This window comes from Scardinius erythrophthalmus, assembly GCF_964197995.2.
Source record: "Scardinius erythrophthalmus genome assembly, chromosome: 1".
NCBI classification, from domain to species: Eukaryota; Metazoa; Chordata; class Actinopteri; order Cypriniformes; family Leuciscidae; genus Scardinius; species Scardinius erythrophthalmus.
Window position 1 is genome coordinate 54709583 of NC_138221.1, and position 18493 is coordinate 54728075.

The 18493-nt window shown below is 38.0% G+C and overlaps 3 protein-coding genes across 6 annotated transcripts; 2 read left to right on the forward strand and 1 right to left on the reverse strand.

Moving 5' to 3' along the window:
* The first annotated feature begins 86 nt into the window (after positions 1 to 86).
* Positions 87 to 4175, forward strand: LOC308701022 (uncharacterized protein). Its single transcript, XM_081383018.1, has 2 exons — positions 87 to 2304; positions 2883 to 4175. The coding sequence occupies exons 1-2, from the start codon at positions 2117 to 2119 to the stop codon at positions 4087 to 4089; spliced, it is 1395 nt and encodes a 464-aa protein (XP_081239144.1). The 5' UTR covers positions 87 to 2116; the 3' UTR covers positions 4090 to 4175.
* Positions 4175 to 6784, reverse strand: LOC308701067 (uncharacterized protein). Its single transcript, XM_081383105.1, has 4 exons — positions 5704 to 6784; positions 5432 to 5553; positions 4972 to 5135; positions 4175 to 4880 (listed from the first exon to the last, which is right to left on the reverse strand). The coding sequence occupies exons 1-4, from the start codon at positions 5783 to 5785 to the stop codon at positions 4637 to 4639; spliced, it is 612 nt and encodes a 203-aa protein (XP_081239231.1). The 5' UTR covers positions 5786 to 6784; the 3' UTR covers positions 4175 to 4636.
* A 2423-nt stretch (positions 6785 to 9207) lies between these two features.
* LOC308701031 (nuclear body protein SP140-like protein) lies at positions 9208 to 18070 on the forward strand. 4 transcript variants are annotated; one of them, XM_081383030.1, is made up of 13 exons: positions 9208 to 9489; positions 9607 to 9693; positions 9853 to 9986; positions 10256 to 10309; positions 10447 to 10480; positions 10600 to 10758; positions 10954 to 11087; positions 11172 to 11240; positions 11346 to 11464; positions 11547 to 11649; positions 14764 to 14823; positions 14924 to 15067; positions 15221 to 18070. In XM_081383030.1, the coding sequence occupies exons 1-13, from the start codon at positions 9390 to 9392 to the stop codon at positions 15299 to 15301; spliced, it is 1278 nt and encodes a 425-aa protein (XP_081239156.1). In that variant the 5' UTR covers positions 9208 to 9389; the 3' UTR covers positions 15302 to 18070. The 4 variants fall into 4 exon arrangements, with proteins under 4 accessions (XP_081239156.1, XP_081239158.1, XP_081239157.1 ...); XM_081383032.1 differs by having other exon boundaries at positions 11550 to 11649; XM_081383031.1 differs by having other exon boundaries at positions 11349 to 11464.
* The last annotated feature ends 423 nt before the right edge of the window (positions 18071 to 18493 follow it).

The window sequence follows — 18493 nt, forward strand, 5'->3', positions numbered from 1 at the left end:
ATTTATTGACAAGTTACAAAAGGTTTCATTTATCTACCAATATGAACTAACAAATGAGCTTTTTTTTTTTTTTTTTTTTTACCACATTTCAAATAAAAAAATGGACAGATTGTAACCCTCTGGTGTATATATACTATACATAGAAATTTGCATTTTAAACAATAATAATATTCAACCAAAACAAATACAATTTAGTATTATCATGTGACGTCCCCTTAATAAAATGTAAATCTATTTATGTGCTTCACATTTTTGGCAAAAAGGAAATGGAGACATTAGCACATGCTGCACATGTAGATTGCATGGGGTCAAGGCTCCATTGTGAGTTCATTTTAGACCATAAATACATATAAATTCAATTAGAAAAAGAGCATGCTTCCAGTACCTCACACTGAGCCCTGCTCCACGCTTGGAACGGCCCAGGAAACAGTGAGGGTGATGGCAGAGATAAAGAATTCAGGAGTCACAGATTGTTGTGGAAGTAAGGCATTTGGGTATTATCCTATCCCAGTCTGGAAAATGTGATCCATACAGAGGTCAGGAAAAATGACACTGCCTATTGGCCTCACTACACTGACAAGCGATTGCTCCAAAAATGATCAAAATAGAGTTACATGTGGAAAGTCTGGTTTACACTGAAAAAGAAGTCTTGTTGATTTTTCACTTGTGCTACAATCATTGCTTTGGAATTCCAAGAAAGAAACAATGTTTCAATGATTTTTTTAAACACTAAGACATGGTTTCACTACTTTCCAGGCAGTGAAATTGCATCTGAATTTGTGTCAAGTTTTTGACATTTTCACATGCGAATGACATTTCAAATGAAATATAGTAATACAAGATGAAATGGAATGTTAATAATGCCTTTTTAATGCTTTTTTGAAACACTACAATCTTTTCACTACCTTTCAGATTGTGAAAATGCATTTGAATGTGTGAAGTTTCAGGCAATTTGCCAAAAATAGTGTAGGGGTGAGCGGGGCACAACCTAACGCGGGGTTAGTTGTAACACACTTGTTTTATATTTCCACACATGCTTATAGCATGATGAAACTTAGTGTATTTACTAGTTGCCATATCAACACTATATAGAGAAATAAATGCGCCAAAATTCAGAAATCTTTGGAAGATATCACTTAACATTTATAAGCATAGCAAAAGTACATTTCTTTCTAATGTTAATTTTTCATCTCTGTTTTTTGTTTATTTAAAATTAGACAAATCTGATATTATTACTATAGTTATATTATTTTAATCTCCAATCTGTTATTGAACTGTTGAGATAGTTCTTTAATGCTGATCTAACCAGCAGAAGACACTGCAGGGTTTAAGTTGCACAGGTGGGGAATGTTGTAACACTGCGTTAATGTGCCCCTATTCAAACTATGCTATTCTATTCTATAATTTTAGGAATTCTATTGAGAAACCATGAGAAAAAGGTGAATAAATACTGGGAGTCAGTGTTCAGAAATGATTGATTATTATTAAAAGGTCAAATGTCAGATTTTGAAAATTATTTTTGCCTAAAATATATGTAAAATAAATGTAATTTTATTTCTAGCTGTGATTTCATAATTAGTTCCATAGAGGGATAAGGAATACAGAGCCCCTAAAGGGACATGGTGGTGAAAAAAAATTAGGATGAGAGAATTTATTTATTTTTTAAAATCTTTTGCGTTCTATCGCAAGACGTTTGTGTCCCACGAGAAACTTTGTGTCCCCTCGTGCGTTCATTTGCAAAGATATTTGCGTTCCCTCGCAACTGTTGAGCTCGGACAAACACTTTCTGTTTAATGTCCCGCTGGCAGTGTTTCAGAGCTCCGTACGTAAACAAGGGAGCGGTTCTGTTTGAACGTGGACTCAAATATAAAGAAATGCGGTCATGAGTTCAGTAAAGTTGGCAATATATTCACAGATTCGAACTTCCCGGATCAATAACTCGTGAGCTAAAACACAAATGACACATTTTTTTCCAGTCATAGTAACGTAGGCAATGAGCTACGACCCAATTTTCCTCAAAACAAGCTTTATAATAATTGGTCTAGCAGGCGGCTGAGAGACAAGTCCGAAGGGACCGTCTGCAAAGTGCAAAACCCAAAACCCTTTTGCACATTTTATGGGGATGGCTAGTGCCTACGTCATCGTAGCCAAATACGTCACTTCCGTGTCCAAACCGAATTGGGCTAGAATGGTGCAGTGCTGTGTCCCAAGTTGTAACAACAGAAATGATGTCAATAAAACGATTAGTTACTACCGCTTTCCTTTGGATGACAACGAGAAGAGGAGATGGCTTAAACTGATACGGTAAGCTGGATATCTAACCATGAAAAATACATTTAAGTGCGGGCTAGCGCCAGTATTTGCGCTAAACGTTAGCCGAGATAACGTTACCTGTTGCTGTTAACGATGGAGTGGGGCCACATAAAATAATCGAGATTAAAGTAATTATTTACGGGAATAAAGTTGCCATTTACTAGTTTAATGTGACTGAGTTTAAAGTCGTTATTTATGAGAATCAACTAGCTAGTTATTTATGAAAAGTCATATTGTAAGATATTAAACTTTTTTACAAAAAACAAACATTTTACAAGAATGAACGAGATTAATTACGAGATATACGTAATATTTTACAGAATTAAGTCGTTTACAAGTCCTTTTTTTAGATTTACGTGACAATTTACCAGAATAAAGTCAGTATTTACATTTTTGAGAATGAAGCCATTAACAATATAAAAGTCACTATTTATGTATATACAGTTGCCAAATTGTGTTGCTTTTGTGGAACAGGGGTGAGAGGGACAAGGGTTCTGCACTGGCAGAACCTACTTCTTTTTGTTTATCGCCACAGAGTTCTTTATGTAATGTTTTTTTCTTTTATCCAGGCGTAAAGATTTCACACCTAACTACAACTCAAGGGTCTGTGGATGGCATTTTCCACATGGCAAAGCAGCGGGGCCCACACGGTTTGCCTGGAATGAGGGAAAGGCTTTTCCTCACATCAGCCAGCCGACCAAACGGCAAAAGAAAATGCTCCCGGCGACTGTAGAGGACGAAGGAGGAGCTGAACCAGGCCCAAGTCACCTTGACACTGCTCAGAAGACCCCAAGTAGTTCAAGTGTTTTGGTGCTTGAAATTGAGAATAAGATGCTCAGAAAAGAAAATGACAAACTGAAGAAAGAATTGGAGAAACAAAAACAAACATTTTCATTTAGTCAAATATCCTCCCACCCAGACATAGTCAACTATTACACTGGCTTGCCAGATGCTGCCACAGTCTTATTTTTGGAGACCCTTCTTTCCAAATTTGATCTCCAGTATCACTTTGATTGGAACGTCCAAAAAATGCCCTTAATCGATCAGCTGCTCTTGACTTTGATGAAACTCCGACTGAATTGTGGTCTTGTTGACCTTTCTGTGAGGTTTAACTGCTGCCGGGCCACAGTCACCAACATCTTTATCACCATCTCCAGTGCCCTGTATGACATTTTGTATGTCGGCATGATGGAAAACAAAATTCCTTCCAGATTCAAGAACCAAACCTCCCTGCCACATTGCTTCCAACCATTTCCCAATTGTCGGATTGTGCTCGACTGTACTGAAGTACCTGTGTCCAACACAGAAAGTTTGGACACCCAAAGTCATCTGTACAGTCATTACAAAGGAGGTACCACGCTTAAGGCTCTGATTGGTGTGGCACCTAATGGATTCATTACCTTCGCCAGTGACCTGTATGGTGGAAGCACATCGGACAAAGCAATAACAGCAGACTGCGGAGTACTTCAACAGCTAGAAGCAGGTGACATGGTGATGGCTGACAAGGGCTTCACTATTCGTGACATTTTACCTGCAGGTGTTTCACTGAACATCCCAACATTCCTTGTCAACGGACAGTTCACAATGGAGGAAATCAACCACAACAGACTTATTGCCAGTGCAAGAGTTCATGTGGAGCGTTCTATTCAGCGCCTGAAAACATTTCACATTTTGTCATACATTCCGTACCAGTATAAAAAGCATGCAAACAAGATACTGAAAGTGTGTGTTTCTCTCACAAATTTACAGACACCCATCCTCCGTGAAATAGCATGAATTTCCTCTCACTGTTTGCCACAATGCCATCATCAGCATTGAATTTTTCTTTAACTGTATTCCATATGAACTGTATCAATGTTGTTTTTTACTTGCTAATCAATTTTTTTAGAACTAATTGACAATAACCTTCATTGTATTTGAGAGTAAAAACATTTTTGGTGAAGAAACTTAATTGTACATAAATTTTGAATATGTGATAAAAAATAATGTAAACGGTCTAAAATACACTGTGGGCAAATTTACAACCCTTTCAAACCTAGTTTTGGCTGTTTAAAAGCCACAACCATTACAGCTGAAAAAACCTCTGATAAAAAAATTTGATCAACCTTTTTTCCCCAAACACTATTCATCAAGCTCAGACCTGATCAAAACAATTATTTTTTTGTTTTTAAATAATGGATTTTAACCTTGTGAATGCCTTTCATATGTGATTTCACTGCAGTGTCATGGTTGAATGAAAAATTGTGGTTATAATGGGAGTTGCTGGGGAGTATTACTTAAAATTTGATGCTGCAGAAAAAGTAATGTGCCAAAGCAGATGTTTTCACAAGTCTTTGGAAGATCCAGGAGTGTGATAGCATATAACAAATATAACTAAAGGATATGTTTTATTACAGTACCCAAGGGTTAAAAGAACTTTGTGTCCATCACTTACATGAGCTCCTTGCTTGAAGTTGTAATGACCAAGCAGCGTTTTGAATAATGAAGGAGGGTAAGAGTTCCTCTTCACTGCCGCCAACACAAGACCAAAGTTGCTGGCTGTAACTCTCTTCTTGCGATATGCCATCCTGTTATAAAGAAACACACAACAGTTAACCTCACAGTCACTAATGACTTTTAGTACACATGAAATCAATCGATCCTTGTATGTATTATTACCATAAGTCATTCTGAGTTTGCCCAACTGTGGCCCTCTCGATGGCTTCCTTTTGTTGTGGGCTCACAGCAAGGGATGAAAGGAGATGTTGAGCTTTGTCCTCACAATACCCGGAGTTGGCCAATATCCCATCAAAAGTTGTGACGTGATGGCAGGGGTCAAAAGTCTGTCCCAACAAATATCATTGAATCAGAATAACAACAATTAGATCCCTTCATGTCAACATTGTTCACAGACATACATATATTGAGTTGCCTTGTGTACGAAATGCGCGGTTTGAATAAAGTTAAAATTAAAGTCTGAACAGGTTTATGTCTGATTTGCAATTTAAATCTGTGGATATGTCAAACTAAATTTACCATCTTACTAGGGATATCGTCAATCTTTGTAACTGATTTAATGTTGTGTACATGTGAAGTTTCTGATAAAGCAGGACATGAAACAACAAAACACAAGTCAAACCTGAGGCAGTGCAGGAGGTTCTGGAGCTAATATCCAACCCAGACCTGTAAAACGGTCAAGCTGTGCCAGAGATGACGATGCCCATTCTCTGTCCTCCGGGGTGACAGGGCGTTTAATTCCAGCTGAAAAAATAGCATAAAGGATATGATGGTAACTGCTATCTAACCCAGGCTTAGATTTTACTATGAAAAGAAAACATATGGTCATTGTTTTTCCAATGATAACAAAACAGAAAGCATGACAGATATTTCCAAGTTACTCGAAGAACTAACCTTGTGATGTGGAAGGTGCAATCACAGACACTTTCTTGGCCGTGATTTGCTCTGTTTTGGGTGTCGTGGGCCTCTTCCACATACACTCGACATCCGTGCGGGTGAAGTTCTTCTCAGCCCAAATGAGGAGGGCTGCAACATGGTGGCACTTGGACCTCCCGATGGCACAAGAGCAAGAACTTGCCTTCACTTCCTGTCCCTCAACGTGTACCTGAGTGAAATCAACTTTGCTAACCCTCACAAAAAACTCTTAACAATGCTAAGAGGCAAAGCTTTGTAGTGCACTCTGTAAGCCTGCACTGCTAACTTTTTTTTATTATAGTATGTTTATTTTTTTATTGTTTATACTTTTTGCCCCCTGAAGTCTGGTAGTCACTGTATAAGATACCTCCTATATTTACTATTTAATTGTTCGTTTCCTGTCTATTCTGCACACCCTGAGTGTTTTCTTGAGAGCTGAATGTAACAAGTGAATTGTGAGATCAATAAAGGTTTTTCTTATCTTTGTGTTGCACTAGGTGGAGCCAACAACTAGTTAGGTAACGTCTAATCTGTATTGGGCGAGCAATACTTTTCCAGAGTTTTAAGTTGTCAACAAACCATAGGTACTTATTCTAACATAGCTAAGTACAATAGTTAACGTTACACTTGTACAGTAAAGTTAGCTTGGTGGCCGACAGCCTTATGTTAGCGAGGTAACGGTAGCTACTAAAAACTTGTAACGTTTGAACCGTGACAAATGTACAATCTTTTTATGGTAAAGGGCGACAGCTTAATGTTTGATTAACAATTTGTTTTATGCTCATATAAAACAACAAAAGTCATAGAAATTTGTGCCATTTGACGAGTCACTCAAGAGTCGGGACCTCACCTCAACCTCGTAAACTTTACTTTTCATTGAAGCCTGTACTTTCCCTTTCAGACTTCCACCTGCCAGCACACTAACATTTACAACTCTGTTGGAGTTGTACGAGTTCAAACCCTTTTTCACGGACTTTGGGGTGTCCGCAAAATACGATGTCACCGTAAAAAAAGTGACCGGTTCCTTAGCTACTGCCATTGTGTTTACATTAGACGCAGCGGCTTGGACACGGAAGTGATGTCGTGACGTCACACTAGCCATCCCTATATTATGCAAAATATTGAATAACTTCACCTACATCGAGATTTAAAATCCAAAGAGTCAAGGATAGTCTATCTACGTGACTTTCACGTTTCTAATCAGTCACTCGCGCATCACGACACGCCTATCCGCGGCCAATCCATTTTTTTTTTCACAAAGGTCGTCGCAATGAGTTCAAAACGGCAAAAAAAAACCTCTTCACTCCTTTTTCACGAAAAAGTCAAGCACTGTAAGTTATCATGTGGTATCCGAATTGGGTTGCACAATGATGAATAACTCTGTCTATTTCTCTTGTTGAATAATTAACAAGTTTACTACAAAAAATATTCACTACCCGCGAAACGTGCACTTATTTTCAATCTTTTTTTTATTCGTAATGTCTTTTATTTTCACAGATGTTATCAAAGCTCTTCAAATTATAATAAACATGGTGATTGTTAATGCTGAATTTGTATTTTCATGCATTAACAGCCTGCTTGAATCAGGAAGCGTTGTAACCTTTTACAGTCTATGGTTGTAACGTGTAGCCTACATGATGACAAACTTTAAGTTCTCTTGAAAAAGCCTAACCAGAAAGTTTGAAGTAGTTTTAAAAGCTTGAAGTTTGAAGGTTTTCAATTGAAAAGTTTTAGTATAGATAGATAGATAGATAGATAGATAGATAGATAGATAGATAGATAGATAGATAGATAATATAGTATTATATTAATAATATTAATAATAAATAGGGAAATAACAGATAGCCTAATGCAAGGATGATTCTGATTTAATTTAATTTAATGTTAAGTGGTGATTGATTGCCTGTAGTTGATAATACACTGACGGTAACAAAGTTTCTGTTTTAGTTTGAAAAAATGCCCTTTATAAAGGTAAAAAATGTGTTCTGATAAGAGTGTTTTCCAACAGTGATGTAATGAAACATTGACAATTTAAGTTTGAAGGGAGCCTTTGTATAGGCTAGGCTATAGGAAATGTAATTTTGCCAAAAGAAGAACTTTTATTTTAAATAAATGTTATTTTTAAAGCAGCCTACTATAGCAGCCATATTATCATGCTTAACACTGAGAATTTGAATAATTGTAATTGTGATGATCAAATATCATAGGTTTGGGCGGTTGGCGGTTGGATTTTTTATTTTTTAACAGCAGATTCGGGTGACTCAAAGTACACCAGATTAATGAATTTATCTTTAAAATGTAAAATAATTCTTACGGGGAGGCATGCCCCCGGACACCCCTAGAGGTACCGAGCTCCACCCACAAACACAGTAGGCTATATAATGGTCTATGAAAAATACAAATTTTATTATCTCTTTTTTTAAAATACATGATCAGGATTTCACCACCTCCGCCTAGTTTGGAGCCAGGGAAAACCCTGCATGTGCGATATAAAGTAGGCCTACTGAACATCTTTCTTTCTTTCGTTCTTTCTTTCGGTTTTATTGCTTTAAAAATAAATAGCATACTAAGCCAATTAAGCAAAAACCTGTCAACAAAAGTCTGAAAAAAAAAACTGGTATTACACTTGCCATTCTGTCCCCCTCACTTTTGAAATGATGGCTACGCCCCACCTGCTGGTTACAACACTTATTTTGATATAAATGCGTAATTTTAATCATTATTTATTATGAAACTAAATCAATGACTTTACAATTATTAGTTTATATATATATATATATATATATATATATATATATATATATATATATATATATATATATATATATATATATATATATATAATATTAGGCTATGAAGCTTGTTTTGAGGAAAATTGGGTTGTAGCTCGATCGTTGTCTGTAGGCTACGTTTCTATGATTGGAAATGGGTGTCATTTGTGTTTTAACAACGTTTAGCTCACGAGTTATTGATCCAGGACGTTTAAATCTGTGAATATATTGCCACCTTTGCAGGAAATGCAAAGTTTCTCAGGGGAACGTAAAGGTTTGAAAAGATTTGAAAAATCGCCTAATTTTTTCTCCCATTTTTTCCACCACCATATGTCGCTTTAGGCAGGGCTCAGAACCTTGTTGTTGTTTGTTCATGTTTGTTTGTTTGTGAAAGAGGACAACAGTAATAGAGTTATTAATGTCAGCATGCGAATGAAATCTTTTTTTTTAAGTATTACAATACTGTATTACAATACTGCTTTGAAAATCCATTTCCATTAAAAGGTTCTAGAAAATATTTGCATTCTGTGGACGAGCCCAAAAAATAATATCCTTTCTCATCTGTTGTTTTTATGGTTTTGTTTTTCACTGAGTTGCAAGAGATCAAAATTCTAGAGCATCCAGAAGTCATTCCAGTAATGGCTGAATAAACCGCCTTTAGTGCAGGAGTGTATCTTTAATAAAGGCGGACCAAAAAGCAACCTTGAGTTTCGCTTCTGTGAATGTGAGAGGGAGGCAACTCAACACGGAGGAACCCGACCACTTCCTGCTGTTCAAATAATGCAGAAAATACGACAGCCCTTTCATGAAATCACTCGTTGAGGGCATTCCAGTATGGCTGAGTGAGAACAGCGTTAGAAATAAAGGACATCAAGGGATAAAAAGAGGAGGAGGATGATGGAGAAACAAAACTGTAAGAAGAGACAGCTGAGGGGATCGTCCTCCCTCTGCACATCAGAGAAGAAGAAACAAGCCAAGAGACAAAAGTGCCCCAGTAAGTCTAATGCATTTTTACTAATAAAATTACAAGACAGTATTATTAATCAGGCATGTCTTTTAAAATATGAAGAGGTGCACTTAATGCTAACTGATTTGATTGAACTTGTTTCAGAATCATCTAAAGGACAAAACAATTCTCAACTTCCTGTTACATGTGGTTGTAAAGAGGGCATCTTGCATTTGAAGAAATATAATAACAGTAGGTGCAGAAATGTTTCTATTAAAGAATGCAGTAATGTTTATGAGGAGCTACAGTAAGCTGTTGAATGTCTCAAGATTATAATTCTGGAACATCTAACATCCAGGTGCTCACAAGTCATTCCAATAGTGGTTGAATAAACTGTTTTTCTGTCCTTAGAACAGGAGTGCATCTTCAGTGAAGGCCAGTGGTTCAAGCCCAGTGAGTTTGAGAGGTTTGGAAAAAGAGAAAGGAACAAAAAGTGGAAAATCAGCATCTTTAGCAATGGGATTCCACTCCAGAAACTCATAGAGGTACATAAGATCGGTTTTAATAAGTAATCAATACAAACAGTTTCAACTAATGCACTTGAGAGCAATTATAAAATAGCATTTTTCAAAAAAAAAAAAAAAAAATTATCATAACCTTGGTGATTAGTGAGTCGGAATTCATTTGAGAAATTCCAGTTAAATAGCAGTTCCCTGATATAAAATGGACAGAGGGAAGACAACATAACACTAATGATGATATATTTAAATATGTTTATGACATATTATAACTTTGTACTATTTTCTGTTCATAGGATGGCTTTCTTTCATCTAAAAGCTTTAAAAAAAGCGAGGTTCAGGATGCAAAGGTTTGGCTGCTATTGCATGGTTTTCTTATTTGATGGAGGAGTTAACCTTTCTAGACTGAAGCTTTCAAATGTGACTTATACTGTAAGTTAAGAGTGACCTAGATGTTCATCAACATTTCTCATTTTATGTTCTGCAGAAGGAAAAAAGCCCTGTGGGTTTGGAACAACAGGGTGAGCATTTTTTATTTAATAGAAAATAAATATTCCTTTAAATAACATTTTACAACACTTATTCATAAAGATATTTAAGAAAATATTTTGTTTCCTAAATGTTTGTGTATTTGTTGTAGAATCAGATGAGAAGATCAATGACAATCAAGATGATGGTGGTGATGATGATGATGATGGTGATGATGATGGTATTGACATGAGCGTGTTTAAAGGTCCTACCCTACGTGTTACCTGCGGTTCTGGCTCTGGCATCCTGTACAAATCTCGCTTTGCCAAAGGTGTGTGAGTGGGAATACTTTCATAATAATTACTATGATTATAAATATGTTGTCAGTGTTTTACATTTCTAGCTAGAAAATCTGTTTCTTAAAACAAGTTATCAGGTTTTCTCTTGCATATTGACAATGAATCTAAATATAGTGCTTGACTGTAGTGGTACAGAACTTAAGCACGCAGATTTGTCTTTATTTCAGGGCATTGTGGGAGATGCATAAGGACAAAAGACGTTTGGCTGAGCCCAGGGGATTTCATCAGATTGAACAAACCAGATGGAGCATGGAGGAAAGACATTGTGGCCTATGGGATTCCTCTAGGAAAACTTATAATGGTAAAAAAAAAAAAAAAAAAAAAAATTGTCCTTGTGTCAGAAAACAATCACATTTAAAACACTGTGTTCTCACATTCTTTCCAGAAAAGAGTTTTGGAACTGCATATGATAAACTGTGATTGTGAGATTTGTGAAGAACAAGATCAATACCTAGTAAGACATCATCATCTCACATTTACCATGTCAGAATATCAGCATGACCAGCAAACTTTTCAGAATTCTTTAAATGTTTTATGTCTTTATGAACTCTTGTCCCAGCAGAATGATGACGTGTGTTTCGTGTGTGACTCTGAGGGAGATCTCGTGTGTTGTGACGAATGTCCACGAGCTTTTCATTCACACTGTCACCTACCAGCTGTAGATGAAGACTCACCTGGGTGAGAGAGAGAGAAAACCTTTACCTGGTTTAGTCAAACTAAACAGTTGACGTGTGTAATATTGTGTGTTTTGTCTGTACAGAAGCCAGTGGAGCTGCACATTCTGTGTGATAAAGAATATGGAGGATTCCAGTCGAAAGACCCAACAGGACGTTTTGAGCAGTCCAGTCTCTCAGTACACACTGGTAAAAAAGATGTCCTTCATGTCTCCCTGTAGCACTGTCTTAGACATCTTACATTACAGACATTGCAGTTTATTGCTCTGTTCACGTCTGCAGTCCTCATGCCTCCTGCAGCAGAGCCTCCAGCATCTTTCTCCTGGTGTTTTTCAGAGTTCGTAGAAAGGTCTTAGTGTCTTTAAAGGTACACTATGTAACTTTTGGCCTCTATAGCGGTTAAAAAACAAAACTATATGCATTTTGTGGAAGAACTTGGTTTTGGTTGTGCTTTGCGTGAGTGTGCAGATGAAACGAGAGAGAGATTACCTTAGTGCTCATAATATATTCACTACTAGGCATGTGAGATATAACCAGTTTATATGGAAAGGATCTCAAGCTATTAGCTGAAGCCGTTACTGTAGCTTTACCCATTAATAGACACGGTACTTCCTTGAAAATAAATTCCAGCACAGCTACAACAACCACAATGAAATGACCCTTCACAATAGATAATACTTTACAATTAACTCTGTTAAAGAGCTACATATGGCAGTTTATCTGTTCAATAAAATACCTTACTCACCTGTTGAGTGATAAAAACACCATCTCTGTGTCACTTTTACAACATTTCAAATCCCTCAGTTCTCGCCATCTCCGAAAAGCCAAGCCACTGTTGATTCTCATTTCATTACACGCTCTGTCCCGTTCTCTTTTTGCCAGCAGACTCTCCTCTGTTCTACGCTTTTTATTTTTTTAAATGTGTGATTCCCGGAGGTTCAACATTCACCTGCTCCATGTCAACCTTTCTCGTTCCTTGTGACTAACCCGTTGTGCCGTCCCACACCATACACACGTCAAAGTAGCCAGAGCAACTTCTCTATTTACGGATATGACGAATGACGTATGTACGCAATTTCACGCAAAAACTATCCCGACAGGCCTAAAATACAAACAAGTTTTTGTCTCAGGTATCTTTGACCCAGATTTACTGTTATGACATATTGACTCATTGTTTACATTTTGTCAATTTGAACAAAAAAAGTTACATAGTGTAGGGTACCTTTAAGTTATTGTAACTGTGATCTAAATTGTCTACCTCCTGTAAACTGTTAGGCCTGGTTTCACAGACAGGGCTTAGATTAATCAAGGATTAGGCCTTAGTTCAACTGGGGTATTCAAGTAGCTTTTAAAAACGTGCCTTATAAAAACATTTCTGGTGTTAATCTTGAGACAAAAAAATGGCACTGATATTTTTTTCAGATGTAAGTTGCTTTCAGTTAAACATGCATTTTAGTCTGGGACTAGACTTAAGCCTTGTCGGTTAAACCAGGCATTAGTGTCTTAAGCCCTATTCAAATGGGATTAACTTTACAAGGGTAGATGGAGTAATGTAATTTTACCACTGGACGTCTGTAATATTAATGGCCAATTCGCATAGGATAAGATATCTCAGTAAACAGCAGAAGAGGGAGGAGTAACTCGATTTACACACCGCCGTCACCCTCCTGTCGTCATGTGCATATTACGTTGCTTCCTGATATCATGTGCCCAAACACATATAACCTATATTTATAAAACAGTTATGTCCGGTCGAACAATGTATTAATTAAAGGTATAGCGGAGGATCTTTCCGAATTTTAGATAAGAACTGCCCTCTCCACTTTTTGAAAAAATGCACATGCGCAACACTCTACCTGCTCCCAAGAGGGAACGCCTATTAAACGTGTGCGAGGTTCTCCTTGTGCACACTCTGTTTACAAGTTGCTGTCGGCATCGCTCATACAAGATTACTTTCCAAAAAAAGATTTGCACTTTTTCTCCAAATAGCATGCCAAACTTTACCTGTCGAGTAGAAACTTCGCGACTGAGGCATCAGTGGGAAGCCCAACCTGTGTTTTCAGCGCACGCCATCGTGTGAAACAATCTCCCAAAAATACTCTGATCTTGTTTCTCTCTTCTGAGGCCTTTCTCTTCTTCTCATACAGTTCGTACAAACTTTTTCTCTTGCGACCCTCAGACATTTTCAAAGGACCCGGTGAAACGGCGTGCTTCAATGAATGGCTTAAACCGTAGCTCACCACACATAAACAAACCCCTGAAAGTGCGCATGCGCAGAAAGCGAAAACTAAGGGACGAGCACGTACGACGGCCTTACGTAAACATATCACCAGAATGATTGACACTTAGGTGGACCAATAGTTTAGACTACCCACCTGGAAAAAGAAAATCCTCTGCTATACCTTTAACTTCAGATTGGATTGTGTTGGTAATAGGCACTTACCTAACACTAAATGATGTTTTGTGCCTCTAACAAGTGCTTGCGATCTTCTTTCTGATCTGAATGGTGAGTGGAAAACACTTGAGTTTTGCCACAGACTTGTCCCAGCGTCTAGAACGCAACTGAATGCTTTTTCAAGCGTCTCCATACTTGGAAAACCGCGGGAAACTAATTTAAAACAGGAAATGACAAAATATTTACGTACATATTTACAACGGGTTTATTCGCACGGGATTAGTATTACCTGAGGTAATTTTTCTGGACCTTTTTACTGAAGGTAAAAGTCGCCGTAATCTTTACTGACATTGTCCGTAATGATTAGTGAGATGGCACATTCAGACGGGACTAAAATCATAGAGAAGCTCTGGTAATTATTACTTTATCCCATGCACCTCTCCATGTTAAACTAATCCTGTCCGCAAAGGGATAAATGGGCTGTCTCACAGGTGCATGTGCAATAATTGTTTATGGTTCATCGAAATAAGCATGAAAAACATTGTTTAAAACCTTTCCTGTAAAGATTTTTTTGGATTTTACAAAATTATCCTTAAAATACAGCATCCTGAAAAAGGGACATTTCTCTCTTTTTTTTTTTTTTTTTTTTTTTGCTTTTTTTGGGGCAGAGAAAGTAAAGCATAACCTCATTTTATATTCCTTGTGAATGGAGATTATAAAAGCTAATTTAAATTTACACCTTGATTAAATGCGATCAGCATCTGTTTTATAGTGATCTAATTTGAGTGGGTCTTGACTGCATTTACACCTGGCTTTTAATGTTGTCAAGTGTGATCATGATACAGTGACAGATGACGCACACACACTACACTGTTTTAACACTGTCTGTTTTTTGTTTGTTTTTCCAGCACTGCCAGTGTTTGCTGTTACAACTGCTACATGACTGCATGACTGACCCCTGCACTAATGTAAATCTCATCTTTAGCTTCTTCATCTGTCTCTTTGCCATTATTTAAAGGTCTTAAATGTGATATACATGCATGTGACGTCTGCACTGCTGGTGTTCAGGTTCCAGGATGCAGTAAGAACATTTGTGGTCCCATGATGCTGGGCAGAGTGAAGCTGGAGCTGGAGAATAACGATTATAAAACAGTGCAAGAGTTTGTCTCAGATATTCGACAAATTTTCAACAACTTTTGCACCTCCACCACAGTGAGTTTTATTTAAAATTTATGCAACTTTTTCCAATGTTGAAAGTCTCTTAACTTTTTTTTTTGCAATGTTGTCTTATATATCCTAAATTCTAATTCTGCTCTCTCTCTCTCTCGCTCTCTCTCTCTCTCTCTCTCTCTCGTTTCTCTGTAGGATAATGACTCGAGTAGAATGACCTCTAGACTGAGGGAAGTATTCAAGAAGGAGTTTAAAACAGTCTTTAAGCTCTTATAACATCATGCAGTGGGTTGAATTTGTTTCTACACCCACTGTAAACGTTAGGTTAGAGGTGACTGAAATGCAACCCTATGCAAGTGTTGCCAGATTGGGTGGTTTTGAATTTGGGCGGGTGGACAAAATTTTGGCTGGTTTGGCAGTTTTCAAGCATCAAAATAGCAAAGCCTGGTCACTCAAAGCCCTGGGGCCTCATTTATAAAACTGTGCGTAGGAACCTTACTAAAAGTGTACGTGCGCCCGAAAGCCAAAAATGGCGTACGCAAAAAAATATTCAGACTTATAAAACCGTGCGTACGCCAGAACCTGCGCAGAATTCACTTTATAAATCCCAGTCAGCGGAAGATTGTGCGCACATGCGTCTCCACCCGAAATAACCATATATGGAGCTTACAACGCCTAGTTTTACTATGCAGATCCTCATCTACATATCATTTGCATATGATTATTCATCAACGTGATAACGTGGATGAGTAATCATATGCAAATTATATAAACGGTACAAGAAACATTACATTAATACAAATCAAGTAGTTGTCTATCCTTGCCTTGTTTTTGAATAGCCTACATAAATCAAATAGTGTAAAATACATTTCAGAGAAAGTTTTTCTCAATCTTTTCCACTTGCCGAATTGTATTTTTAATTGATTTATATTTTTAATGGAAACAGATAGGCCTTGGGCATTATTTGCATGAAACTATTTTCTCAGACAATCTGGTATTATCATGATAAGCAATTATCTCTGTGGTTAAAACATTAAAGCACGCCACAGGAAAAGTGTTCAAAAACAATCGCATCCACAACAAATATTTCTAATGATTGAATTAAAAAAAATGTTGTAACTTCAGTAATGATTTCATGTTTAAGTGTTTAACTCCATTAATTTGAATGGCATATTTAATATAAATGTTTATATCAGAAGTATTTTATTTATTTAAACTGTTATTTGTGTCAGTTTCACTAAACGGCTCAACACGCTCGCTGCCGCGGACATTTAAGAAGGAATGGATATTTGCTTCAAGTGACAGGCTTGGTGATTGAAATTGTATTTGTATAATCTTTCTGTATATGTTTAATTTTCTTTAGATTTTCTGTATAAAAGTGACCAAAAATACATTTAACTCCAGCTCACCATCGGTGTCGCCAAAGTGCTCCATCTCCAAAACGTTCGTACGCATGGGTCAGAGTTTGCGTGCAGGTGCGCAAATTTTCCCGTCAAGTTTTTCTTTATAAATCCCACCTTTTGCTCAGGAACTGGCGTACGCATGTTTTCAGCCCCGTTTTGTGCGTACGCAAGCTTTATAAATGAGGCCCCTGGTCTTGTCTTATAAATTTTGATACAGAATTTTATTTTATTTTGTCACTTCGGGTTAGGTACACAAAACAAATTTTCCGACAACGCTTTATCTGTAGAGTGGGAAAGGGATCCTCCATAGGGAGAGACTAGTTGGCACTTCAGCACTGCGTTGTCATCGGTCCAGGCGAAGGTCCTTCGTCAGATCTGGATACGGCCTGGATCCGGCAGGCTGCGGGAAAACCTCGGGATAAACAAAGACACCAAAATTAGTGTAGATTCTTCTTATGATGTAACGAGTACATAAGGATTTATGGGAAGTGTTCCCGGTTCCGGCTGACCTAATCTATGCAGCCTAACATTGAATTATAGAAGTCTATAATGTATTATGTGAAAGCTAGGTCAAAGAGATGTGTCTTTAATCTAGCTTTGAACTGACAGAGTGTGTCTGCTTCCCGGTGTCACGGTTTCCCTGGTTTTCCCTGGCCCTGTCACGTACTACATTTCCCAGCATCCCCCTGGATCCACACCTGCACTCACTTCCCTTATCACGGTTTCCCTGGCCCTGTCACGTACTACATTTCCCAGCATCCCCCTGGATCCACACCTGCACTCACTTCCCTCATCACGGTTTCCCTGGTTTTCCCTGGCCCTGTCACATACTACATTTCCCAGCATCCCCCTGGATCCACACTTGCACTCACTTCCCTCATCACCGCAGCTGAACTCCTCATCATTACCTCATCACCAGCCTTTATATTCAGCTCCCTCACATGCACTCACTGCCGGGTATTAATGTGACTTGATGTTATGTTCTGGGTCTAGTTTGGTTATCTGTCACTGGTTTCAAAGATCATCGGTGAGTGATTCCATGTTTCCTCACTCGGGGTGATTCCAGTGTCGCTGAGAGTTTTCCGTCAGCACAAACGGGGTGGATCCCCGTATCGACGGAGTATCAAGAGTTCGTGTGGTTAAACACTGGTTCCAAAGGTCATCGGTGAGAGATTCTATGTTTCCTCTCTCGAGATGATTCCAGTGTCTATGGTGATCTAGTGTCTACCGAGTCTGCATCTATGTTCCATGCATCTGTGAGTCTTCATTCAAGTTCAGTGTATCTATGAGTCTACGTCTATGTTCCTTGCATCTATGAGTCTGCATTCAAGTTCAGTGTATCTACGAGTCTACATCTAATTCTCAAGGATCTACTGAGACTGAGACTATCATCTACGAAAACTATTATCTACGGAGACTGTCATCTATGGAATTCATGATCTCCTGAGTTTGAGTATTCAAAGACATTTCCTGAGTTTGAGCATTCAAAGACACTATCTGAGTTCCAATATTCAATGATGCTTCCTGAGTTCAAGTATTCCAAGAGACTCTAAGTTCATTGCCTTTTGAGTCTGACCTCAGCTGCCTCCAGGGATTTTTGGGGTTGCACACGTGTATAAATAAAGTTTGAGTTTAAATTGTATTCTGGTCTCCTGTCCTGGTATAGCGTGACACCCGGACAATGTTAGGAAGACTGTTCCAAAGTTTTGGTGCTAAATAGGAAAAGGATCTACCGCCAGCAGTCGATTTTGATATTCTAGGTATTATTAACTGGCCGGAATTTTGAGATCGCAATAGATGTGAAGGACTATAATGCGCTAATGCGTTAAGTACTGCGGAGCTAAACCATTTAGTGCTTTAAAAAACGCATGTTTAGCTCCAACCCTGATAAAAACTCACCTGTCTGTATCTTTCCAGCAACCTTCAGACCTTGATTAGCTTGTTGGTGTGTGTTTGATCAGGGTTGGAGCTGAACTCAGCAGGACAGAGGCTCGCCAGGACTGAAGTTAGCCTACCCTGGTCTAGACTGCACTCTACTCGTCCCCGACAGCTCCTGAAAGAGGTT

Excerpts from the sequence above, each read along its gene's own strand:
- LOC308701022 (XM_081383018.1), top strand. The coding sequence starts at position 2,117 with ATGGGGATGGCTAGTGCCTACGTCATCGTAGCCAAATACGTCACTTCC. Across the intron at positions 2,305-2,882 it reads AGATGGCTTAAACTGATACG|GCGTAAAGATTTCACACCTA; the intron begins GTAAGCTGGATA and ends TCTTTTATCCAG.
- LOC308701031 (XM_081383030.1), top strand. The coding sequence starts at position 9,390 with ATGATGGAGAAACAAAACTGTAAGAAGAGACAGCTGAGGGGATCGTCC. Across the intron at positions 9,490-9,606 it reads CAAGAGACAAAAGTGCCCCA|AATCATCTAAAGGACAAAAC; the intron begins GTAAGTCTAATG and ends AACTTGTTTCAG. Across the intron at positions 11,241-11,345 it reads AAGAACAAGATCAATACCTA|CAGAATGATGACGTGTGTTT; the intron begins GTAAGACATCAT and ends CTCTTGTCCCAG.
- LOC308701067 (XM_081383105.1), bottom strand. The coding sequence starts at position 5,785 with ATGTGGAAGAGGCCCACGACACCCAAAACAGAGCAAATCACGGCCAAG. Across the intron at positions 5,554-5,703 it reads TGCACCTTCCACATCACAAG|CTGGAATTAAACGCCCTGTC; the intron begins GTTAGTTCTTCG and ends CTATTTTTTCAG. Across the intron at positions 5,136-5,431 it reads AACCTCCTGCACTGCCTCAG|ACTTTTGACCCCTGCCATCA; the intron begins GTTTGACTTGTG and ends TTGTTGGGACAG.